The sequence below is a fragment of the Heloderma suspectum genome, chromosome 1, assembly GCF_057233095.1.
Source record: "Heloderma suspectum isolate Gila_16-S chromosome 1, 16-S_ref, whole genome shotgun sequence".
Taxonomy (NCBI): domain Eukaryota; kingdom Metazoa; phylum Chordata; class Lepidosauria; order Squamata; family Helodermatidae; genus Heloderma; species Heloderma suspectum.
Genome location: NC_139458.1, coordinates 191,565,383 through 191,592,822, shown reverse-complemented (window position 1 = coordinate 191,592,822; position 27,440 = coordinate 191,565,383). Strand labels below are relative to the sequence as shown.

The window sequence follows — 27,440 nt, the reverse complement described above, 5'->3', positions numbered from 1 at the left end:
CTGGCGTGGGCTGGTCCATGAAGTCACGAAGAGTCGGAAGTGACTGACTGAATAAACAACAACAACAACCACATTTGGGTGCACACTTTAAAAAATGTTTACCCAAATGTGCACTTTTCCCATTCAAACAACAAGAAAAAGCTTACAATGAGGACCGAGCTTTGAGGTAGAACTTGGAGAACCTTGACGAATGCAAGTTCTGCTGATTCTCCCATCCCTACAGTTAACTATCCAAGAAGACTTCAAAAAAGGGACCAGGAAGACAGAAGGGAGAATTCTGCAGCCAACGAGTCCAAGACAATTCTCACACAGAAGATGGCCTAACCTCTATGAAGACTGATTTTATACTTCAGTGATTCTGCTGAGATAGTATTTTTTGATTCTAACTAGTGAGAAATCTTTTTAGTCTTTTAAGCTGGATACAATCTCCAAATATGCTGAGGGTGGATCTTCTTGCAGTCTGATTATATCATTTGCCATTAGGCTCCAAAATAGCATGCAGAGACACTTTGATCCTACGAATTCATTTTTGCCACAATGGTGCAATCAGACACAGACATTGCGGAAAGGCAAGTTTAGTGAACAGCTCTAGAAGCATGATGATGCTACACTTGGCAACTGAGGTAGAGCCATGCTGCTTTGATTCATTTATTACTGGTAAGTTTTTTAATCCCTCAAAGCACAGAGATGTGCTAATGCACAGGCTCTGGGATTGTTCTTGGGATACCGGATAAAGGATCTTCCTCCATTCTGCACCACATCCTGCTATGGTGGGGTCAAGAGGGAAGCAAATATCCTAACCCTAATGACTGCTTCTGGAACCAAGGCTGACTCTGGTTCCCAGTACTTATATAAGGCATCAAGCCCTATGAACTGCTATGCCCCAACAGGATTAGGCTGGTGAATTAACTTCTATGGGATTTACAGCACGCACTTGGCATCGCCACAATTTTTTGCTGCCTGAGGTGAAGGACAAGAAGTTACCCCCTCCTTAATTTAATTTATTATTACATTTATATCCCGCCTTTTCTCCTTTTCCAAGAAACCCAAGGCAGCTTACATAGTCCTTCTCTTCTCTATTTTATCCTCATAACAATGTTCCATGTTGAGAGGCATGGCAGTTACGTCTTACTTTGACACTGGCAATGGGATAGCATCCTCCACTGCACCTCAGGCAGGAGGGTAGTTTAGCCGGCATATACAGCTCCATTCATCCAATGAGGGGAATGGTCAGGGGCTCCTGAAGAACAGCCAAGGACTGCCACCACGGCCGCCCAGCATCTGCTGCCTGAGGCTGTTGCCTCTCTCTGTCTAATGGTAGAGCCAGCCCTGGGCTTCGCTATATAGCTAGAACTAAGATATTACCTTTGTCCTGTTATGCATGGTGAAAAAGAATATTGGCTTTCACTACAGGAAAAACTGTATTTCGCTATGAAGGCTCCTGGCAGTAAGGCCAAAGAAAAGAAAAAGAAAGACTTTCACCATGAATGTTGTACCCCCAGATTACTTTCAAAGGCAAAAAAGTATATAAAAGGGGTGTGTAGGTTACATTTGTGAACCCATTCATCAGAAGATATCAAAGGTTCACCAAATGTGACCACTGTATGCTGAACTGCCTGACAATTTATAGACGCCAGGGAACATTAAGATAATTGAACAGATGCCTTCTCTTCAGACCACAGAGAAATGGCAGGGTTTTATATTCAAGTCAGAGTTCTCTCTACATAAACAAAACTCATAAAGAAAAGGGGTGAAAAGGAAATATTCCCAAGTTAATTAGTCCTTCTGGTACGTTATCATAATTCCATCCTGCTTTTCTTCCAAGGAGATCCAGGCAGTGCACATGGGGTTCATCCACTTTTATCTGCACAACTCTTTGAGTTTAACAATGGTGCTATCAGGGGGCAGGACTTTGAGGCAGACGTTCAGGGGCCCACTCAGCATTAGAGCAAGAGGGTCCCCAAATGCAGCACAGCTGGCTTGACTCATTTTGACGTAAGTGAATAATATGCATTACCATCTAAAGAGGGGTGGGCGAGCAATTAGACTATTAAGTCCAGAGTCTAAAATTAGCTAATTGCACCACTGAGGTACCTCTGCTTTGATGTCTTCCCTTCTTTCGTCATAGGCATTTTCTAGGGTACACGATCTGTTCTTGTGAGGCACTCGCCATTAGTATTTTCTAATATATGGCCAACACATACTAAAATATAGAGAACATGCCCCTGAAGTTGTGCATTGCACAGGAAAACAGGCAGTAGTGGGAAAGATGTCTTCCAGTCCAGATACATTTTTTCACCATTATTGATATTCCCACTGAGGTGAGCTGAGAAATCCCAGGATTCTCTGGACTACAGTTTGAAAAACACTTATATGAACCTGCCCAGAGCCTACGTCCTTTATCTGAGACCCTGCTGTGTGGCTCAGCTCCTGGAGAGGTGATGCTGGTGGGGACCCAAGATAGGGACTTCTGTACAGCAGCACTCCTGGTGTGGAACTCCCTTCCTATGAAGGTTAGATTGGCTCCTCATTACTGGAGTTTAGATGGCTGGTAAAAACTATACTGATCTACCAAGCTTTTACGGATTAAGGCTCTTCCTTTTGTTTATAAAGTTCCCATGCTGTAATGTATTTTATCAGATTTATTTTAGTTTGGTTTGGAATTGCTGTATTTTACTGCATTCATGGATTTATTGAAAACTGTCTTGAGGGGCGATTTGGAAATATTTTAAATAAATAAAATACAGCACTGTATTATTTTCAATCCCTTTCCTAATAAACCCTAGGATGGGATCCTCATTTTTTCCTAGCTTCTGCACACTGGGTCAGCATTTTCATTAAGCTATCTCAAGATTTCTTTTCTGTTTAATCACTGCCAGTTCAGGCCTCATGGGTGTATGTATGAAGTTAGGATTGTTTGCCCCAATGTGCAATGTGACATTAATCTTCTTCTGCTAATGTATTGCCCATTCTGCCAGTTTTGAGAGCCCATTTTAGAACTCTTCACAGTCTACTTTGGTTTTCACTACCCTGAATAATTTGGTGTCCTCGGCTAACTTGGTCACTTCACAACATTCTGTAATGCTTTCCTTCCAATCTTGAAGTATTAAATGTGTTCACTAATATGTAAACCATTCTGCAGAGCCAGGCTATCTGGGCTGCTTGTCACACCAACACCTCTGATTGCATTTTGAAATAAGTTATTTAGGCTGCAATACACTCTTCCCTGGGATGAAATTATATTGAACTCAATATGTCTCACTGCCGAATAGATGTATATAGGATTACATTGTTAGTAGCTGGAGAAGAGGTTGTCTGATTGGAATATTAGGGTATGGATCTTTAGGTAAGTTTTAATATAATTAATTACAATTTTCCTAATGAGGTACTTAATATTAGCACCTCTAATAAGGATAAAATATGTAATTGTGAGGATGATCTGAGTCATGAATATCATGCAGCAATGGAGTTCCTAATATAATAAATACATTATAATGAATCCTGATGGATCATGCTATGTGACGTTCAGCATATTTTGAGGCAAAACTCTAGCAAGTATCTGAGTATCTCAGATTTGAACCCTTGGGTGCTTTCTCTGCCTCAGCAGTTCCAAACAAAGTATCCTCTTTCCACTCCTCTGCTCCTTCCTTAATGGCTGTTGCCCAGAGTCTTAAAACATTAATATTACAGTTGCATTTAAGTGGGTCTGCGATCATAACACAAGCAATAAGGGGAATGTTGCCGTTCATGTCAACTGGGCAGGATTTCTTCCTGAAACAATTCTTCTTATTCCTTGAGTCTCAAGGGTGGGATTTATACTGTCTGCAGTTTCTTGTACAGCTTAAATGACAGACCTTTGAACAAAGAATCCTTGGAGATACATAATTCACCATAATGCAAAAATGAAATAAGGAAACTTAATTAACAGGAATGTGGATGGGCATGGTTTCAGGTTACTCCATACAGTGGCATGGTTCAGATGGACTCAAATTGCTACACAATAGCATGCTATGAGATGAGCCTGGAAGGAGCCTTGCTCTTGGATAGTCTCCCCTCATGCACTCAAATCATGTTCTTTGGCAAACCATCGCTTATTATTACACCTGAACCAGCAAACTGTGGTTTGAACTTCCCATGAAAACCAAAGTTGCAAACCAGGATCAAATCCTGGTTTGGAGGGCAAGCACAAACCATAGTTTACTGGTTTGGATGTGATAGCAAACTATCACTTGCTGAAAACCAGCAAATTCCTCTGAAGGGTGAAGGGGAAACATGCAAGCCTGAGATTTATTCTGTGCATATTTGCTTAGTGTCAAACCATGGTTTTATGTTAGTCTGAAATAAGCCAATGTTTACAAGATTAACCCAGCCACTTATAGGAATGAAATCGATATAATATGTTACAGTCCACAATGGGCCAATTCAGATATAATGTGCTTGTAAATGCTACCTGATTGCTCACTGATAAATCAACCATGGACCTTCCATCTGTGGTTTGTTTAGCATTATAGTTTTAACATTTTGTGTGAACCAAGAACTCTGGCTTGTCTCTCCCACAACAAGCTAGCATCATAAGCAAAGTCAGGGGAGAGACATGCCAGAGTTCCTGGCTTGCACAAAGTGCTAAACAAACTATGGACATAAAGTTTAGCCACTCCCATTTACAGTGGGAGCAAACAAGTAGCTTGCACAAGCACGATGCTCATACACAATACGCCAGAATTCCACAGTTATAGTTATAACTATGGCTTAGTGTTATGGCTTATAATGTGCAAACCAGGCCAGTGAATAATGCAGTCCAAGCACATTTCTTTGGGTGACACCCCCAACAGAGAATTTCATATAGCTTTAGGAGCTGTGAATGGCAAGGGACTAAAAATGTAAGACAAATAAAATCTTTGGAGAATCAGAATGAGGTGGTGCATGCCACTTGGCTGGGTTCTGCCAGTAAGCAATTCTGGAGCAGGGTGAGAATTCACTTAGTATTCAAAGTCCATCCTATCTCCTGTCACAGTTGCTTCCGACGGAGATCCCTAGTCCAAGGTCCCTACATTTCACCTGAAGGAAGGATCCTAGTCCACATGCATTTTTATTCAGGATGCAGCAGAGATTATTCTTTAATTATCTGCAGCATAACATCTGGCAAATGATTGCATGATCTGAGCCTGCTGGCATAGGCACCATCTAGATGGGACACCCACATTTAGCGAGGCTGGAAGTGGGACAAGTGCACCCAGTGGGCAAGACATCCATGACCTGGCATACCCAACCACATGTGGCCAGCAAGATCATCCAAACCAGCACAATGGGTTAAAGGTAACACCAGCAATGATGTCACTACACACAACTCACTCAATGAAAGTAACTTCCACTGATATCACAGTGCAAAGTTCTTTAATATTGCATTCACGATTAATCCCAATTCTTTTATCAGGAAAAAACCAATCCTGCAGTTAAAATATTAATGAACATTCGATCATTCAACATACCTTAACTTGTATATTTTGTTTGCAGAACTGATGTGATTGGGGGGGGGGGGAAGGTGCGAAATATTTTGTTCTTCTTTTGGTTGTTACACGTTGGGAAATGAGAAGTGGGTCCACTGGTGGCAATATTCATGGGACAGAGAAAACAGACCACAGGGAGGGAAAGCAGGTCCCTATTTTCTGACTGCTCAAAGTAATTGATGTAGCCAGTGTTATATCTTTCAAATTTGTAAAGACAGCAATAAATAGCAGCTGTGAAGGTTCCTTTTGAGGTTTACAGAACTGTCAACCAGGGAACAGAATGTAGCCAAACTCACCTCAGAAATAGAAATGAATGTCAGGCACCATATAACTATAATCTAGCCTGGAGGTAGAAATCATCTATCTTTTGAAGTCATCGAGTCCCTCTACTATTCTACAATTTAATTTGAAGTTACAATGTTTCCTGAGGGATTGCTGAGGGATTTCCTGGCATTACCTGACAGCATTATCTACATAGTAAGTGGCTGTCAGAAATTTATCGCATGCAAGGGACAGCTAAAAATGTTCATGATAAAAATGCTAGTTTATTACCAGTATCAACAACCGATAGGACAAAAATTAAAGCACAGCTGTAATTCATGCCACTTTCTCCTACTGATTTATATATTCCTAACTTATGAACATGCCATTTTACACCAGCAAATATAGAGAAAATTGCATGACAGCTTCACTTTGAGCCATCTGTTACCTAATCTGTAGATGAAGGGTGATAGAGTCAGTAATCAAACAACAGTATCTGTTTCAGAATTGGTGAAACAGAAATATACTGTGTTATGTAAGCCACTTATAACAATTTCACTTCTATAGCAGCCACCTGTTAAAAATGTATAATGCCTAATAATGAAGCCTTGAGCAAAATAATTCCTTCATAAAAAGTATGGATAAACACACATGATCTTTTTACTTAGTTTTTCAAAATTAATCATATTTCTCTATTGCACTGAAATTTAAATCACTGTATTTAGCCACTATTTGATTAAACGAAAGATTAAATGATGATTTGCCAATCTTCCCTTTGTAGAAACACAATATTGCCCTTTCACCAGATGTTGGTGGTATTTTAATATTTTATCAGAAAACAAAAAAAGGAAAGGATAAAGGAAAGGATGGACTTTTTCTCATGTTCAAAAAGGTGCTCCCCTAAAGGAGCAGCTTTGCCACTTCAGGGTGCTCCTTAATCTAGCTTTGTCATTGGGGGCCCAGGTGGCCTCAGTGTCACCCAGTACCTTTTACCATTTTTGGGTGATTTGCCAGTTGCGTCCATTTGTGGACAGGGATAGTCTAGCCATAGCGATCTGGTAACCTCCTGGCTGGAATAATATAGCTCATTCTAGTGGGGCTGCCCTTGAAGACATCTTGGAAGTGTCAGTTAGTGCAGAATTCGTCAACCAGAATTTTAACTGGTGCAGCTAGGGTTAGCTTGTTTGTTTTTTTAACCTCAGTCCAATTCTAAAAGAACTGCATTGGTTGCCTATTTATTTCTAGGTCCAATTCAGGATGTTTGTACTTACTTTTAAAGCCCTAAACACCTTGGGACCCAAATACCTGATGGGTACCTCTTCCCATACCAGCACGCCCATTTCTTAAGATCTTCTGCTGAAGCCCTACTCCTCCTATATCGGAAGTGCACTGTGTAACCATAAAGGAGAGGGCTTTTTCTGTGGTGGCAACCAACTTTGGAAAGCCTTTCCCAAGGAGCCATACCTGCATCTATTTTACAAACTTTTAAATGCCTGGGTAAATAAGTACATATATCATAATAACCCATTTTCCCTTCCAACTTTGCACTTTTCAATAGCCCACATACCAACTGCTGCTGTTTATGCATTTCCTCTGTATGTCCCTCTGGATTCCTGAGAGTTTCATCTTAACTTTTAACAGCAATATCTGCAAGGAAGAGTTAAGCAAAACCTTCCACTAAGGGAGGCTACAAGTTTTAAAGATCATGAGCAAAGACATAGATTCAGCCTTGAGAGGCTGGCACCCAAGATCATTTGGAACCCCATCCAGCCACCCATTCTGTCCTGACAGAAATTGCTTGCACTTGAAGTATCCTAACATTAAACATGTAGAGCCAGACAAACGTCATAACAGCCTCTTTTAAGCTTATCTCAAAAGCTGCATTCAAACATTCATCTCATACCCAAATTTCAAATGTGGTGTGGTGGATAGGGCACTGGGCTTAGACTGAGGCGACCTGGGTTCAAAACCCTGGATGACCTCAGGCTAATCATCACTATCTGTCAGCCTAACCAACCTCATATATTATAAGGCTATAATGGAAAAGGTCCATGAATGCCACTCTTGGTGTAAGGACAATACACAAATGTAATTGATAAATAAATACACGCACACAAGTAAATCATCTACTTACATATATAAAGAATAGTTAGTTTCACTGAAATGCACACTAATTTGGTCAACAATATGCAGAGCCATCTTTCACTGGGAAAGGTGGTCCAAAAGATAATCCGTTTTAAAGGTCTACAATTACCTCAAAGCCATCTTTAGCCTTCATCTCTTTCTATGCTAAAAAATAATCATAAAAGGCTGCAATCCTATGCTCCAACACACTGCTTAAAATCCCACTAAATGGAATATAAACCACCTGTGTTCAGGATTGTAGTCAAAGGCACCATTTTGCACTACTTCCTATAATCCTCCTACTGATAGAACAGAAGTAGTTAATGTAACAAACATTTTACCTGCTCTATATCATTGATTATTTGGTCCTGTGATGTTCACAGGGCCATCTTTTTTTAATAAACCTACTTTTAAAAAAATCAAATGGCAGGTCTCTCTCATTTGTGAATAATTCAGGTATGGTATAATGACAATCTTGAAATCATTACAACCCAGTATATTTAAAAACTCCTTGGGAGGAAAGCTATGGCAAACCTAGATAGCACAGTAAGAGGCAGAGACATCACCTTGCTGACGAAGGTCCGTCTAATCAAAGCTATGGTTTTCCCAGTAGTAACATATGGCTGTGAGAGCTGGACTATAAGGAAGGCTGAGCGCCGAAGAATTGATGCTTTCGAACTGTGGTGCTGGAGAAGACTCTTACGAGTCCCCTGGACTGCAAGGAGGTCAAATCAGTCCATCCTCAAGGAAATCAACCCTGACTGCTCATTGGAAGGACAGATACTGAAGCTGAAGCTCAAATATTTTGGCCACCTAATGCGAAGAGAAACCTCTCTGGAAAAGACCCTGATGCTGGGAAGGACTGAAAGCAAAAGGAGAAGGGGACGACAGAGGATGAGATGGCTAGACAGCATCACTGATGCAATAAATATGGACTTGAGCACGATCCGGGAGAGAGCGCAGGACAGGAAGGTCTGGCATGCTATGGTCCATGGGGTCACGAAGAGTTGGACACAACTGAACAACAACAATATTTAAAAACACCAATTAGATTTTAGTGACAGATACTTTGGAGCAGTTTCAATGGAATCTGTTTAACTATTCTTATCAAAGCGATAAGGAAGTTCAGTCTTGGAACTGCAATCCTATGCACGCTTACTTTGGGGTAAGCATCACTGAACCCAGTGGGGCTTATATCTGAGTAAATGTGCATACACTTACTCTGTTAATTAGGGAGGGGGAATCTAAGTGCTGGTTCTGTAATTTCTTTGATTTAGTAAAATTTCTAGTCCATCCAAAAAGCTCAAGTAACAGTTATTAGTATATAAGCACTCTATTAAGACAAAATTAAAGCTTAATCACACTAAAATATAGTTTTAAAAGCCCAGTCCTTCTGCCAAGTAAACATTGTTGTGGCTTTAGACGACAGCTAGCAGCTGCTGTGACATAATTTTGTGACTAAGTACTAAGGAAATTGTCACAATCAAAATGGTTTAGATGATCCTTCCCATGGCCAGACCCACAAGATTATATCAGGTTTTGGCATTAACTTTGAAACCAGAACATTTCCATTGCCCTGCAAAGACAAAGAACATATGGACATACAAATGCTCCCACAGATCCGGCTTGGCCAAATCGCATTTTAGTCTCAGCTCTAGTTCCCCGTCACTAAAATAGGAGTAACACGGACCTAAGACACATTTGTGTTAGTGCTCACAACATACTAGAGACTGCAAAGGGCCTGCAAATTTAAAGTACTGCATAAATAATGAACTAGTATTAGTGGGGACATCAATGGAGGTTCTATTCAATACTTTATGCTTGGGATAAAGCATTAGATATGGCTTTGGGCATATACAAATGAGAAGGAAATGTTTAAAACAACAGGAACATACAGCCGTGCATGGGGTGAAGGCTTTGTCTCCACCTGAACACAGCAGGAATAGGAAATGCATGCATATACTATAGTCCATCTCACCGATGCAGCACATATACATAGCCACAGCCCCACCCCACGCCTGCCATGCCCAGTTTTAAATATCTACTTAGAAAATATCAAATCTGCTTTAAGACAATCAACCTAATATGGTACCTAATAACAAAGTGCATTTTGTTTTCCCAGTTTGTTTACACTGTGTTTTACCATAGTATGGTCTGTGAACAGTTTTCCTTCTAATTAGACTAACTGCAAAATAGGAATATAAAATTAAAGATATTAGCACAGAAAAATGGGCAAACCTAATGTAACACATATTTCAATGCTAGTTTTAAAAACAACTAATATGGGTGGACAATGCCTGGCAAATTCTGTTATCTGTTACTTGTCTGCAGATAAAACTAATCTGGGGCATGAGGACACCAGACTTGTGGCCTATTCATTCTTTTTTTTCACTATGTATAAGCTACATAATAAGTAATCAGCACACGCAGTTCAATAACATCTATCGGGAGAGCAATTAAATAACAATTACAAGGTCCGTCACTGGCATTGTGTTCAATTTATTTTAAAATAAACGTTTTGAAGCAGAGAAGTCCTCTTTCAAATTATTAAAAGCTGTGACACAGAAGGAAATAAACCAACAATTATAACATGACAAGAGAATAAAAGAACACATGCTGTGCTGGAAATACAAAGATGGTTTACCAATACCTATTATCTGCTAATAAAACAGGTCATCTGTATATCCAAAGCACAAGTAACTGCTGCAATTACATTCATTCTAATGTTAGTTGTCAGTTAACACCCACTTTCTTTGTAGACTATGCTTTTCTGAACACAACGGAATTCTTTAATTGCCCTCACAAAATGTATACTGAAAAGATAAGTGCTCCAACAAAGAGGTTCTATCTTTAGGATACAAGACAAAACCCAACTGTAAGAAATAGGAAAAAAAATATTTCCTTTAAACACATTCTTTCATCTCAGCACAGATGGAATGTTGCAGCCAACAAAAGATGTTATGAACTTCTATCCTTACAGAAGAGCTGTCATGTACATACATTTCAATTATTATCCAATTACACTGATTTCTCCGCAGGAGGAACATGTTGTCTTTACAGCCAAAGGTTTAAATGTACCATCCCACAGACCATGAATATGCTCAGTGTATTTCATGTGTCTCAGTATATGAACAGATTATTTTAATGTACTAGTTTAAAGGAAAGAAAACCAATGATTGTATTAATCAAGGTTACTTCTAGAAATTCAAGATTTGTGCTCTAAAGCGATATATGTACAATTTTGAATTTTAGATAATGATGATAAAATACACAAATAGCTTAATGTAACACTGATATGATTCGGCGAAGGAAGCAGCCACAGTCACAAACCAATAAATCTGATAATTTTAAAATAATTTCTTTAGATTAGCCCGAGTCTCGAGTTCACTCATCTTTCTGGATTCCACCAGTGAAGTGTGATGAAATGTCACTGAAAATCATCCTGTACTCAGAGCAACTCACTTTTAGCCAATAATGAATTTTGCATTATCCCTGCCACAATACATTGCTGCCACATGCAGCATGCTGTAAACACAATGTGCTATAAACCAGGCACTGATCTATTGATTGCAATCACAGAAGCAGTCTGAGAGACGTATACCATCCTCACCTCTGATTTCTCTCCTTATTTACAATGTAAGGGTCTCTTCCATTTGTGCTGTTTGACAGACAGAACCAAGGGCCTCAAAAGTGCTCCTTTTTTCAGAAAACTTTGGATCTGACCATATCCCTTTTTAAATTCAGGAACAGGCAGGCAGGTTTTGAGCAAACAAGACTCTAGTTATGCCATAAACCACACTTATAAGACAACTGAAACATTTTAACAAGAGAGGTCTAGTGTAGTTTGAGCTGGGAAGTGCACAGTTTTAATATCACCTCAGCTATTAATTTCCTAAGTAGCCTTCGGCTTTCCATTGTGTCTCATCATGTTCCCATCCCGCATACCTGTAATGGCTTGCACAATGTTCTTGAAAGACATGGATGGTCAATTCAGCACAGGAAGCAAAGGTTTGTAGTATACTGGGGCAGAAGCTGGAAAGCCTTCATCAGGCCTGGCAGTGGCACAGGGTCAGGCTTATACTCCTGTCAACTTCTTTTGCACCACGCTGCTACCTGCATCCCAGCTCAGCGAACTAGAGGTAAAACCACATCAAAAGCACAGGGGGTTAAGGGGAAGGGATGCATATGTAATGCAGTGAGCACTGCAGTGGTACCGTCTCTTACTGCGGACTCAAGTTGTGGCAAAAAGTGGCCCAAAAGAGTGGCCGCTACTGTTTTAGATATTGCTGAGATGATGTACATGAAGCACTTGGACATTCTAACATGCTATATAAATGTCTACTTATATTATTATTTAACAAAGAGTTAAGGTAAGAATCACTCCAAAGCTCCAGTTCCACAAAACATCCTCCATAAAAGGTTTTTCCAGATATTTTTCTTACGGTGGAATACAAATCATGTATCTATAAATAACGGTCAGTGTGTACTACAGCATCAATGCCAGATGGGCACGTTCTCTCTTGGTAGGATCACCATACGTTGCCATCTTCCAGTCAGGGCTGGTGGTTTCACATGAGAGAATCATAAAACATGCAATACCTTCCCACTAAATGTGAATACTTATATTTAACAAATAGAAAAATTGAAATCTTATTTTAGAAAAGGAGGAAGCTCTGACCATACTCACGTATTATTTTGTGATGCTGTAACCTTTACCATCTGAGAATTTGTGTTTTATATGATTTTGAAGAGGCAAGATGAATCAAATTATTTAACCCTCTAATAGTAAAGCAATCTTAATAATATCCAGCCAAGACAAGGTGCCCCCACCACCAGAGGGAAAGCTGGAGGGCAACTAGGGAGAGGGCATTTTCTGCAGGGGTACCTCTGTTTGTGGAACCCCCTCCCCAGAGAGGGGCATCTAAATTCTGTTTTCTTTTATGTCTCAGGCAAACCCTTTTCAGTTCTTCCAGAGCTTTAAGATGTTTAGTCCCGTTTTATTTATTATGTGGTTTTACTCAGGTTTTTATCATATGCTACTCTTTGACTATAAACTGGTCTGAAGTCATTGTTGATCAAGGGAAGTATATAAATAAATAACATAAAATTATCTTAAATAAGGGAATGAAAGTGTCTGAGGTGTTATTCGTGAATCTAGTACACATAATTTTGTTAATCTATTGAGTAAATAGACTTTGCCTTTATTTTTAACTAGAAGATTTCTACCTTGTCTTTTGTATTAGTCCTACAGGGTTAGCAAGGTACTGTTCTAAAGAAAACAGAACACTGCGGAAAGGAAGTGTCCAACAATCCATCTGCAATCAGTTGGACTGTTGAAACTCCAAAATTTAAAGCCTTTTATTGTAAAAGAATCAAAACCAGTACTCCACTAGGACCATGTGATGTCAAAACATTTTCCCCTTGCATCATGAAGCAGCCCAGAGCAACTTTTTAAAAGTTTCACAGCCAGCTTCTAAGCAAGCACTGAATAACCAGCAAACATTATAAAATCCTCACACAACAGCTTGCTATTATCTTTAATATTAATGCCTTTTAAAATAGTGATCTAATTGTCATATTATGGCCACATCCATAAACGAATTCCAATCAGGATTCCCTGATCTTTACTGTTGTATGCATGTTTCCCTCATAATATCTTCATCGTTCTGTTTATCCTATTCAACAGAATGCCACACCTTCCAAGCTGTAAATTCAGGTGTACTAAGCTTTGTCTTCTGGGTTCTGTTGCAAAGCCACACCAGAGAATCTTGCCAATTCTCTCCTCACCCTTCTCAAGTATCACCAACGTTAGCATTTATGTTTTATTTTGGCCTCCCCACCCCCACAGATATCGGACACGACTGAACGACTGAACAACAACAAAAGTAATACAGAATGCTCATTCACACAAAGGCTGCCCAAACTAAAGGAGGGGTAGAGTTTGTGAGCCTTTCCAGGAGGAGGGAGAAGAGGATGGGTGGAATAAGAAATGCAGGTGAATATCAAATGAGATTTTGAGGATACCTGAATTTCCATGGAAATTTATCAGAACTTCCCCAATTAGAAGTTTGGTAATGTGGACAAGGTACCCAAAAGGTGATTCATCTTTTGTACCAACTCTTCTGCTGCATAAAATGCAAAACCACATGAGACTGTTCAGTGTATCCTATAGCTGCATGTGAATCTTAGTTTAGTAAGCTGAGATATGAACAAACTTCACACATCCTACATGCAGCCCTGCTTTGTGCAAGCAGTGAAACAAACTGAGATGCTGCAGTTAACTATAGCTTCCAGCTGTGTCCAAAGCAGAAGCTACTGTTAATGGTGTCCAGACAAGCCAGAATACAGAAGCCAACTTTAAACCATAGCTTCATATTCTGACTTGTTTGGAAGCTATTAACCATAGTTTCAGGGTTCAGAAACTATGCAGCTTCCTCGCTTGTTTCCCTATGCGCATGAATGCAGGAGCAAACCAGCTGCTTGTGGGTACAGGAGACTCACTCATATCTCAGCTTAACTGACATATTCTCAGTTCACATAAAGTGATGGCTAAACCCAACAGATTTTGCCAGCAGCTCACATGAACTCACAGAACCCACCTGCAGTATACTATCCAATTCATGCAGGGGCTCTGTAGCAGCAGATGGATCAGTGTCAGAAGGGTTATCTGATGACAGGAATTTTGAATCACAATGACTTGGATCCAAAAACAGCACTGCATGAGCAGAAGGAACTTCTGCTGTAGCAGGGGTTCCTAATTTTCAGTGATCCTCCCTTCCTGCTCCAGACTCTTGATCCACATCCCACGCCATTCTTGAGGGTCCTCTATTCCTCAGAAGCAGATTTGGGAGGACGGATAAGGGGCTGCAGCAGGAAGGAGGAAAGCCCCATCCTGTGAGCTGAACTCTGCTCAGAAAACAGAATAGAAGGCAGTGGTTCACACATAGCAATTCCTGGGTTGTTTAACCAAAGAATTGTTGTGGCCAAGCAGGAGTGAACAAGTGCACTGCCTTGCATGCACTTGTTGTTCTACTTCCAATCAGCAACCCAGGAACACTCTTGACTGTTATCGTGACGCCTGAACCTGGAACACTGGGCTGCTTAGGGGTTAAACAATCCAGGGTTTAATCCCACAACAAACCATAGGTGATTGGTGGGCAAAGTCTAGGTTGTTTAACACCTAAACAATACAGAGTTCCAGGTTCAGACGTCACAATAACAACTCAGGTATGGAGCATTCCTGGGTTGTTGATTGAAAACGGAAGCGATGAGTGCATGGGAGGCAACATGTTCACTCGCTGCTGCTCAGCCCCAACAATTTGTTATGTGCAAACCAGGTCAATGTGTTATCCTTCCCATATGAGAACTGGCACATTCCACATTTCAATTTTGGTTCATGTACTGGAAACTGCACAGATGTGATTCTGAAATGGCAAACATTAGACTGATAAAAACAGTTCATGCTTATTGGAATAATTTACCTTCTATTAGTATTTCAGTTTCAATTTATCTAAACATTACTTCTGTTATTCGGTTAACATATGTTCTCATTCCCATTAGATCTTCTAACTGTATTCTACACAGTTTTAATCTGCCAAGTCATTCAGTACTTTCTGTCAATGATTCAATGCACTTCGCACAATTATTCAGGTTTTATTCAGGTTGCTACTTGCTTACAAGATAACATTTGCCGTAACAAAACTTCTCACCACTGAAGAAAGGCTAAAAAGCCAAGTAAAATAAATGAGTTCTCACTGAGCGAGAGCTTAGGAAACCTCAAGCTGAAGACAACTTCAAATACAATTGTATCTATGTAATGCCAACATGGGTAACCATAACTGGATATCTTATATAGTTTATGTGTGTTGGGAAGGTACACTAATTGCATATCTTGATAGAATTTTTTAGTGCCATAGCAGTAGTTTTAAGACTACATTTTGGGGGGTTGAGGAGGGTTTAGAAAATATATCCCCACTCTTCTGTTTCACAACCCTTAGCTTAGAACAGTGTAAACACATTCACACACACACACACACACACACACACCCCGAATTTAATAATTGTACACATGCTTCAAATGTTTCCAATATATGTAAAGGGGAATATTCAGAAGCAAAGAAGTTTAGAGTTGCAACCAATACAACACATTTGGTATTTAAGCTAGTATTCCAGTCCAACATGCTAAGCATATTTATTTAGAAGTTAGGGAAAGGTTACATGTTCAGTCCAAAGGAGATACCACTGAACCAGCACCCCAATGGCAAGTTCTCTCCTTCCCTGCAGTAGTAACAGTAACAGGATTGTACCACAATGTCTTGGCTTCATCACACAGTGAGCATCTCTCTCCCCACCACCTACTGCCACTGATGTAGACCAAGGGGAGGGAATATTTGGTCCATGATGGGAAAGCGTCATACAACAGGAGCCTGTAAATGTTACAGAGGGATGGAGATGGATATGCTGTGACAATGGCATTTCCATTAGTACCCCCTGTAGCAGAACTTTTAATGTAGTGACTTTTCCATTAGATATAACTTCCATTGAAATTAATGGAGTACTTCAGACAAGAAGGCTTGGGATTCCAACCTAAGGTGATGATGATGAGCTTTTATGTTTTCTGCCTACATCAATTTATCCTGAAATAAAACAAACTCTGGGCAACATCTTATTTTCCCTTTTCTGTTCCCTCCCCATTCCTCTTCTGCCTCTGAAAGTCAAGGTCATGTAGACAAAACTACAGTAAAATTAGGTATAGCTATATGAGCAAAAGGTAGTTGCTACGGATGAGAACTATTTTAATCCCATCCAAAGATGACCATGTTATGAGGAAACGGCACAGTCTTTGAGCCTAGTTAATAATACAGGGAACAACAAGTCTACCAATCACGTAATGAGACACTAGTGTGATCCAGGACTCTGCTACTGTACATTTTATTGGTGGGCAAATCAACCAATTTCTTGCACCTTTAACTCTGTGTCAGTACTTCAGAAAATATGTAGTTCTGTTTTGTTTTTCTTATCTTTTAAATAAAAATTATATATATATATATATATATATATATATATAAATGTAATTATTTTCAGAGCCCATTCAAACAGAACTGTGAGCATAACTCCTTCTGAAGAAGTTCAGACACATTTCCCTACAGATGACAGATAGTTAAATACAAGTTACTCTACAGTTTGCTGTACGACCTTGGAAATCTGTTTCATTCGTACTTCTCAAATTTGTACTTGAGAAGTACGAATGAGGTATTCTTGTTTTATTTACTAGTTGCTAATGGGAAAACAACTGTTATAAGGCAACAGGAAAACCCACACCATTAAGTGACATCGTGACAATCTGACTGTCAAATGAAATTCAGTGAGAGGAAGTATTTAAGACTACCACATTGGCAACAATGAGCCTGCCAAAGCATTCTTTTTTAATCATCTAAAATAATAAACGTCTCACACCATTTCTAGCAACTAAAAAATTAGTGCCACTCATTTATGGAATCGAATGGAGAAAAAGAAGAGGATAGTTTAGAATCCCAAATTTTTATCAAAACTTATAGCTTATCATCTTCTCCAACACACTGCAGCAACTCATTAAACAAATACACATTTTAAAATGGTACTTCTGGGGAAGGGAAAATGTCCTGATTTTGCATATGAGGGCAAAATAAACCGAGCTTCCAAGCCACTTTCACTCCATTTCATTGCCATTGAGTTAGTTATATAACATCATGCCCTGATGCTACCTCTGAGTGTTTAAGCTTCATCTGGACGTTTGTCACAGCCCAATGCGGCGTTATCATTCTATGAGGAAGGCATCACTTCCCAGGCCAAGCTTTCTGATGACATAGTTAATGCAGAGAGCCTGCTTCCGCTATGCAGGAAGCGCATATCTTGACTGCAAAGCCAAAAAGAGAGAGGGAGAGAGACAGAAAATAATAAGTCCCTTTTGTGTTAGCATCATCCATTTGTGTGCGAGTTAAGAAACACAGGCACAACCTGGTTTTTTTTGTTGTTTTAAAAAAGAGCTCCCCTCTAGAATAGAACAATATCCTTAACTCCTCGTTTGAGGATGCAGACTTGTCCCAACTGCCATGTATGCTTGCGCAATATGAGAAGGGGAAATACAAGCATGCCTCTTCCTGTGCTCTCGCATACACACACACACACACACACACACACACAACCCCCCAAGTCACTGGAGCGTGCCCACCTATGCAGACATGCCCCTCTCACTCCGTCTGTCTGTCCGTCCGATCAAACCGGAGCTGGCGGATGCAGGAGCGGGCCTGCGCGTGCATCGCTTTCCCTGGCCTTATCCCGCCCGGAGCCGGGCAGATGCAGCTCCCTGGCCGGCCTGGGTGCAGTTTGGTCCCAGCGCACGCAGCCATTGTCGTCTGCGCAAACGCATGCCTCGGAGCACGCGATGCCAAGCCCGCGGGCAACGGGACGGCGCTCCTTACCGCTCTGCGGCGACGTGGCGCTTCTGTTGCGTGCATCAGTTATTCCCTCTCCAGCTGCAGCCGCTCTGACAGAGGCTGGACGTCGGGGTGGAGAGCGGCGGCGGCGGCGGCCCCCTCCCCGTCGCTGCGCGCCCCCGTCCTCTTCCCCCACTGCCCCTCAGCCTGTGCAATCTCCTCAGACCTCTCCGCGGCATGGAGCCCCGCTGGCCCCAGGCGCTTCCCGCGCAAAGCCCAGGAAAGAGAGAGGAGGAGGAGGAGGAGAGAACCTACCTGGGCTGGGCGAGCTCGGGGCGCTGCAGCAGGAGGATGCGGGCGCTGGAGATGGATGGAGGAGCATGGAAAGCGCCTCCTCCTCCGGAAGGCAGCGCCGGCTCTTCCTCCTCCTCCTCTTCGCAGCGCAGGCGAAGTCCAGCCGAAGGGCGCTCGAGGAGGACGCTGCTGGTGGAGGTGGTGCCGCTGCTGCCGGCGGCTTGAGGGGCCCTCTTCTCGCCCTGCCTCCGCGGCCGTGCAGTCTCGCCCTCCTCCCCGCCCGGCTCCCGCGCGCTCCGCCCACCCTCCCCGCGCGGAGGGAAGGCGGACTAGGCTGTGCCAAGACCCGGAAGCGTGGAGCCCGCCGGAGCGGGATTCAGTGCCAAGTCATCCCCCCGGAGCCCGGCCGAAAGACGCGGCCGCCGCCACCGCGCGCTCCAGGCCCGCCCTCCGCCTCATCCAGGCAAAGAACTGCCGCTCGCGCCGAGAAGTGCCAGCAAAGGACTCTCCGCATTTACTGCGTTTGCCGCCCTGAAAAGAGAGCGGAGTGGAGATTTCCCGGCATTTTAAAGGGACCTGCCTTCCATCAAGAGGGATGTCCCATTTCTCCCCCCCACACACACAACCAGCTCGGCCATGGAGGGTAGAATTCCTTCCCGAACAGTGCATTCACGTACATATGTAAACATATACACACGTGAACCCCCACCTACAGAAAAGTAGGGGGGCACGCCTATATTTGTGAAGGGAGCCCACATGAGGGGAGGGGCAAGAGGGCTTATGAAAAATGAACCAAATAATGGAAATCAGTTAAGAAAAAAATAGTATAAAGATACGATCAGCAGCGGCGTACAATAGCAGGATTCCATGAAAGCAGAAAGTTCGAAAGCATCTGCTATCGAAGAGATGAGGCTGGTAGAATGTGGCAAGAGGGCATCCCAAAGTCTGGGTGCCACAACACCAAAGGCCCTGTCACAGGTAGCCACATGTTTGACTGCTGAAGGTGGCATGAGATCAGTATCCCTTGGTTAACTTAGCGCCCAGGCATCTGGCCCCATCACTTCCTGGCATATAGAAGGGGAAGAAATGGAAGCTCTGACAGATTTTACTTTCTTGGGCTCCAAGATCACCGCAGACGGTGACTGTAGCCATGAAATTAAAAGACGCTTGCTCCTTGGGAGGAAAGCTATGGCACACCTAGACAGCATAGTAAGAAGCAGAGACATCACCTTGCCGACAAAGGTCCGTCTAATCAAAGCTATGGTTTTCCCAGTAGTAATGTATGGCTGTGAGAGCTGGACTGTAAGGAAGGCTGAGCGCCGAAGAATTGATGCTTTCAAACTGTGGTGCTGGAGAAGACTCTTACAAGTCCCCTGGACTGCAAGGAGGTCAAATCAGTCCATCCTCAAGGAAATCAACCCTGAGTGCTCATTGGAAGGACAGATATTGAAGCTGAAGCTGAAATATTTTGGCCACCTAATGCGAAGAGAAACCTCTCTGGAAAAGACCCTGATGCTGGGAAAGACTGAAGGCAAAAGGAGAAGGGGACGGCAGAGGATGAGATGGCTAGATTGCATCACTGATGCAATGAATATGAACTTGAGCACGCTCCGGGAGAGAGCGCAGGACAGGAAGGCCTGGTGTGCTATGGTCCATGGGGTCACGAAGAGTCGGACACGACTGAACGACTGAACAACAATACATTACTTGTGTTCTTCCATTCCACAAATATGCTTCTGAGCATATACAGTCTGTATTTCCTTTGCCATGTAATAAACACAACCACCCACAGGATTAGGAAGCAGGACTTGCATATTAAAGAGTGTCATTAGTAGGCAAGCTTAAACCCCAGCGTCTCACACTTTAGAAGTTGAATACTATGTATATGAAAAGTTCATACAACAGGTTCAGTCCAATGTGGAGGGGAAAAAATCACTTGGTGCCTCTAATTCTTCATAGGCCCTATGTTTTCCAACAAGCAACTGGGGGGGGGGGGGCAGCTGAGCAGTGAGGGGAGGGGTTGCAGGGAAGGTGAGGCTTAAACATCACCTTCCTGTGATTTCCTTCCTTCTTGGTGTGCTGTTCAGCTCCTTGCTGGAATACAGCTGAGCTGCAGGGGGAAAGGGAGTTATTCCCCATTATCACCCCTTCTACGATGCTCAGCTGAGCAACACAGAGTGGGGGGAGGTCATAGAGAAGGGCCATATTTAGCTCAAAAGGGCCATATTTATCTTTAAAACAAGCTACATTTGGCACGCTTTAGTCTCTAGCGGTTTGCTGCTGAATTTCAGCAGCATACTGCTGATTATTTTTGCTGCCGTCACCGATTTTCAGTGACCCAGGGGTGGCGGTGGGAGCTGCACTTGAGACCATGAGAGGGCTCATGTTGCCCATCCCTGACACAGAGTCATAGAACAGCAGTAGATCAAGTAGTCCAAACATTGCTGCATTGCAGGAGCATCTTGCACATACAATTCCAGTAACAGACCATCTCCATTCATTTATAGAAGGTAACACAAGCAGAGAGCAGGAAGGACCAAGGTGTACATCATGCAGGAGATGGCTGTAGGACACCATATTTTTGCTAGAATGCCAGAGGACTCAAACAAGTCAACCATGCCACACATTATAGGGGAAAGGAAAATCAGAGTCATCTAACCATTATGTCTGCCATAATGTAATATTGATGCCTTCGAACTGTGGTGCTGGAGAAGTCTCTTACGAGTCCCCTGAACTGCAAGGAGGTCAAATCAGTCAATCCCAAAGGAAATCAACCCTGACTGCTCATTGGAAGGACAGATACTGAAGCTGAAGCTCCAATATTTTGGCCACCTAATGCGAAGAGAAAACTCTCTGGAAAAGACCCTGATGCTGGGAAAGACTGAAGGCAAAAGGAGAAGGGGACAGCAGAGGATGAGATGGCTAGATAGCATCACTGATGCAATGAATATGGATTTGAGCACGCTCCGGGAGAGAGCGCAGGACAGGAATGCCTGGCGTGCTATGGTCCATGGGGTCACAAAGAGTCGGACACGACTTAACGACTGAACAACAACTATGTAATATTTTCTCATTCTGTAGTTCCAGCTGGTGTATCAAACATATTCTTAATAACGAAGAATGTCCACCAACTCTACTTGGCAGTAAGCACAGTTGTCAGTAAGCACTGAATGGTGGCGGTTTGAACATTTCTGCATTTGAGAATGAGATGGTATTGCACAATGTAGCCAGCTGATCCTAGCATGCTCTGGGACATATCCAAGGAGAAGCAGCTAGTATTGTTATGCTCTAAGCCAGTCTTCCCCACTTGGTGTCCGCCTGAAGTGTTGATTACAACCGTCATCATTCCCAGCCAGCATGGTCAATGGCCATTTGGCTGGGGATGATGGGAGTTGTTCTCCAACACTTCAGGAGGGCACCAAGTTGGGCACGGCTGCTTTAAACCCTAAGGCAGACATGGGGAACTTCTGGCCCTTCAGATGTTGCTGAATTGCAACTCCCATCACTCCCCACCATTGGCTGTGCTGGCTAGGGCTGATGGGAGTTGCAATCCAACAACATCTGGAGGATCACACATTTCCCACACCTACCCTAAGGGCTCATCTACCTGGCAAGCTTCTTGCACTATTGGTTTAGCATAGTCATGCAAAACTGGAAGCACAAAAAAGAGGCCACTTTCTTCTCACAATTAATGGCTAGGTCATGCTATGCAAACTGGTTGACCTGTCCTGGTTCTGTGGTTTGCTCTGGTCTACAATTCTATTACACTTTCTGATGGAAATGGGAAGGAATGGTGCACATCTGACCCCATTCAAAATCACTATGCAGATACACCATCAATGGCAGCAGAAACAGAAGAAGTCCTACTTCCACTAGTTTCATGACAGTATCCTATGAGGAAATCCATTGTCTTTCCATGCCTTCTTCCCCTGCCCTTCTCCTCTAAAGATGTGGAGGAAATCACCTTCCAGTCAATAGGAGGTTAAGCCAATCCTGTTGATCCATACACAACTCTTAGTCATGTTTCGCCTTGCGTGCCTTATACTTTAAACTCTCTGTTTATTATTCCCTTGGCCCGTGTATATTGGAGTTATGCTAGCAATAACATTTAGACTTCAAGAATTATTGGCTAATTTTAGAACAGAGCGATTAGATAATGCCTTAACTCTATAAGCTACCTCTGAAAGCACAAGGTATTTATTGGCAAAGTAAACAGATGTTATACTATATGACTTGTACACCACTGACCTGGCAAGCCAATAAAACAATTAGATTTTGTAGGGTTAGACAAACAGGACAAGCTGACTCTAGCAACAGCTTGCATAACTGTAATTAATATAGCAGATAATGACAGGTATAAATAATATACAAGAAGTCTAAAATACTTAGTAACATAGTTTTAAAATACAAGTATGACAAAGGACAATGCACTGTTTTTCCATCATTTGTTGCAACCATAAGGCCTCAGACCATTCAAAGTTATTCTAATTAATTCAGGCTGCAATCCTATACCCACTTACCTCAGAGTAAGCCCCATTGGGACTTACTTCCAAATAGACATGTATAAGATCTCACTGTCAGTAGCCATACAATTATAGAAAGTCATACAGAAATACTTAGGTAGGTACTACACAACTGCTACTATTCAAGATAAATTTGTCATCAACAATATGCAAGGAAATCTTCATTAGACAGATAAATGAGTTATTGAAGGCAAAGGACTGACAACTCACAAATGCATACCAGCAATATGATAGATTAGAACAGTTGCTAAGGTGAAGGCATCATGTTCATACCTTGTTAACTGTGTGGATTTTGAGGCAAGACTTCAAGGAAGTGGCCAATGAAGGCAGAAAAGAATATTGTTCTAAGCACAAACCAGCATGGTACAAAGTCAGTGCTAAAATGCTAATGCCAACTCTGGGAGGGAGACATTTCAGAAAACATCTAGTGCTATGTAGTGCATTAACCTATGGAAATAATTTGAAATTGCTGCCTAAAATCTCTTCAGAAAAACAGAATTCCTTCCCATCTTCACCAGAAATATTAACTTCTGAGTGAACTACGTAAACAGGACAGGTCAACCAGCTATAAAAGGCTGAAACCAATAATTCAAGAAGCTGCCAGGAAGATGAGTCCTTAGGGCATGGGTCCCTAACCTTTTTGGGCCTGTGAGCACATCTGGGAATTTGAGAAACTGCTGTGGGCACCATGACAAAATGCCTAATCAGTGGATCACCACTTCGGCATCTACCTGTCGCATCTATGCATCTTAGGCTGCATCTTATTCAGCAAAATGTTTGTTTCATGTCTATTAGACACCACAATGTCTCCTTTGGTAAAGGATTGTCTAATTCAGCTAATTGCTGGTGATGCAATACAGCTAATACTTCTTTTAAACATATGTTTTGGCAATGTCCAGTAGTTGCTTCTTTTTGGGAAGAGGTTATTTCGCAGATAAATTTTGTACTAGAACAGCCTTTAATATTCACTGATATACACACTCTTTTAAATTATTTACCTGCTTCATAGAAATTAACAAATTGTCAGCATAAATGGATTCTCTACGCCATTTTGACAGCCAAAAGTCTGTTGTTGCAACATTGGAAGGATGAACACTCACCTCCTACAATGCAGTGGACTGAGGACCTTACAATATTTTCAGAATTTGGAAGAGTGGCATATAGATGCTATCTTCAAATGGATACTTATTTGGATATTTGGTCTGCTTTTGTTGAAGCCTATGTATAATTGCTAGAAAGTTGAATGCATTTCATAAGCATTCCTTGCTATGGATATATACAAATCCATGTATGTATATTAAAAAATGGGAGGAATTTTAAAAAAAAGTTTAGTGGGTGCCCACAGCGGCCACGTTGGGGACCCTTGCCTTAGGGCTTAGAGCAGAAATTACTATATTGAAATAATCAGCTAATTTTACAACTGCGGGTTTGTAGCAGACATGATAATACTGCAGAATCAACCCAGAAAACTTACTATACATTACTGATTATCTCAGTCCCTTGAGTAATGTAATCTACAGAAATAGTAAACAAATACCAAGCACATAAATAAAGACTAAGAGATTCTTAACTAAGATACATTCTCCTGAGATTATGACCTCCCATCTGCCGGAACACAGCTTTTTAGGTTAAGTCACACCCCACCACGGCCTGTCTTAAAGTCATTTTCTGTGGAACCATGGTGAACTCTATTCTCTGGAGATTACCCTGCAGTAGTTTGCACCATCCTTGGATAAAAAGAAGATAGGCCAAGACACTCTGATCTTGCCAGGGGCGTTGTGGACTCTGATTGGTTTATTTACGCAGTCATGGGACGAATCAGAGGATGAAGTGAATTCAGGAACTGTAATTCCAGAATCACTGATCATGTTAGCAGCCCCTCAGTCATATCACGCTGATGGGGAGAATGGCTGAAGATGTTTCATTGCAATCCACTACGAGCAACACCTGCAAAGAGCCTGCATTGCTCAAATTATCTGAAAACATTCCATTCTTCCTCCTGAGAAAAGAGAGGGAACATTTTTGGCACAATGGGTGAAATGGAACAGGAAACAGTCTGATCTCACATAAAACCTAGTCAGAAGAAAGATGGTTAACTAATTGCTGCAAGATCTCCTAGCGCTTAAGGACACTTACAAGACATTATGAACACTAATGTTAGTGTTTAGAGCTAGTGATAAAACACACAGTGTTCCTCTTATCCAGACAGCACCTGAACACTGTTAAATAGTATGATAGCAAGCTTGGAAGGTGTCTGTTCTTCGTGATAATCATCTGGTGACTTATCATGAATAAACTACCATTATACGGACTCTTTAAGGGCCCCTTTAAAAAAAATAGAAATGTTGCAAAAACTCTGAAACACCCCTGGTCAGCAAGTAAACTAGTGATTCCCATAGCTAGTTATTTGCAGCAGGGGATGCAAGTGGGCGAAGGACAGATACTGAAGCTGAAGCTCAAATATTTTGGCCACCTAATGCGAAGAGAAAACTCTCTGGAAAAGACCCTGATGCTGGGAAAGATTGAAGGCAAAAGAAGGGGACGGCAGAGGATGAGATGGCTAGATAGCATCACCGATGCAATGAATATGAACTTGAGCACACTCCGGGAGAGAGCGGAGGACAGGAAGGCCTAGTGTGCTATGGTCCATGGGGTCACGAAGAGTCGGGCACGACTTAACGACTGAACAACAACAATGCAAGTGGGCACAGTAAAATGGAGGGACCTCCCCCCCCTTTAAAAATACTTATGGCTTCTTAGAATGTAACATTACAGATAAAATATAAAGCATTCTACTTTGAAGGCCTTAGAGGATGATCCAAATTGATTGCATAAGGCACAATCAATCTTCTTTAACCTCAGCATCTGACAAGAAAGAATCACTGTCTCTGAAAACAGATTTCTTGAAAGCATGAAGCTCAGCTGCTGATGTTAACTCTTAAAATGAGTATTGCTTTCAAGATTCTGTTTTAATCCTGAAGTCTTAATGTAGAACAGATTTTTTAACATTCTGAACAAATTTGAGAATAATTTCAAATATACTTATTATTTATTTATTAAATTTATTAATCGCCCATCTGACTGGCCACTCTGGGCGATGTACAACCCACCATAAACAATTTAAAACAATAAAATTTTACCATAAATTTTTTTTTAAAAAAATACCCTAACCCACCCCAAATGCCTGCCTGAACAACCACGTTTTTAATGCACGACGGAAGCTTATTAAAGAGGGGGCATGACGGAGTTCCCTAGGGAGGGAGTTCCACAGAGTGGGGGCCACCACAGAAAAGGCCCTCTCCCTCGTCCCCACCAGTCTAGCTGTCCTGGCTGATGGGACAGAGAGAAGGCCATCCGAGGCTGATCTTGTTAAGCGGCCTGTCTGGTGCTGCTGGAGGCGCTCCTTAAGATAGGCTGGGCCGGAACCATATAGGGTTTTAAAGGTCAAAACCAACACCTTGAATTTGGCCCGGAAAACAACTGGTAACCAGTGCAACTCCTTCAGCACTGGAGTGATGTGATCTCGCCGGCGACTACCTTTAATCAGGCGAGCTGCCGCGTTCTGTACCAGCTGCAGTTTCCGAAGTGTCTTCAAGGGTAACCCCACGTAGAGCGCATTACAGTAGTCTAAACGAGAGGAGACCAGGGCATGTACTACCGATGGGAGCAGATGGTCGGGAAGGAAGGGGCTCAGCTGCCGTATCAGATGGAGCTGATATAACGCTGTCCAGCTCACAGCTGACACCTGAGCCTCCATGGACAGCTGGGAGTCCAAAATGACCCCCAGGCTGCGGACCTGGTCTTTCAAGGGTAGCTGTACCCCATTCAACACCAGGTCAACATCCCCCAACATCCTCTTGTCTCCCACCAAAAGTACCTCGGTCTTGTCAGGGTTCAGCTTCAGCCTATTCCTCCCCATCCAGCCACTCACCATCTCCAGACATTTGGACAGGGATTCTACGGCCAACCTTGGTGAAGATTTGAATGAGAGGTAGAGCTGAGTGTCATCCGCATATTGATGACACTGCACCCCAAACCTCCTGATGATAGCCCCCAGTGGCTTCACATAGATGTTAAATAGCATCGGGGAGAGGATGGAACCCTGTGGCACCCCACAAGTAAGTGGCCACGGGACAATATACTGTGTCACATTTCTAGGAGAATACTTTGTCTATTAATTAACCAATTCCAACAAAAAGATCTAAAATATTTTTGAAAAGACAGCCCAAGTGTAGTTAATGCATTTTTCAAGTGTAGAGGGAGATGGAGGAAAACACAACTTTAGGGCCTGCTCCAGTTAGACTGTCCCCCTGCTA

General features: G+C 42.2%; 1 protein-coding gene across 16 annotated transcripts in view; it reads right to left on the bottom strand.

The window, feature by feature from the left end:
• The window catches only part of OSBPL6 (oxysterol binding protein like 6), a 137,366-nt gene extending 118,463 nt beyond the window's left edge, over positions 1–18,903 (bottom strand). For 5 of the 16 annotated variants that reach the window (XM_084814616.1, XM_084814633.1, XM_084814535.1 and 2 more), the window contains exon 1: positions 18,623–18,878. Coding sequence is in view for 5 of the 16 variants with exons in the window: in XM_084814535.1 (XP_084670661.1) it covers positions 18,623–18,689 (67 nt within the window). In the remaining 11 variants the exon portion in view is untranslated. The other 11 variants (XM_084814553.1, XM_084814638.1, XM_084814606.1 and 8 more) reach the window with 8 other exon arrangements.
• Between the last annotated feature and the right edge of the window lie 8,537 nt (positions 18,904–27,440).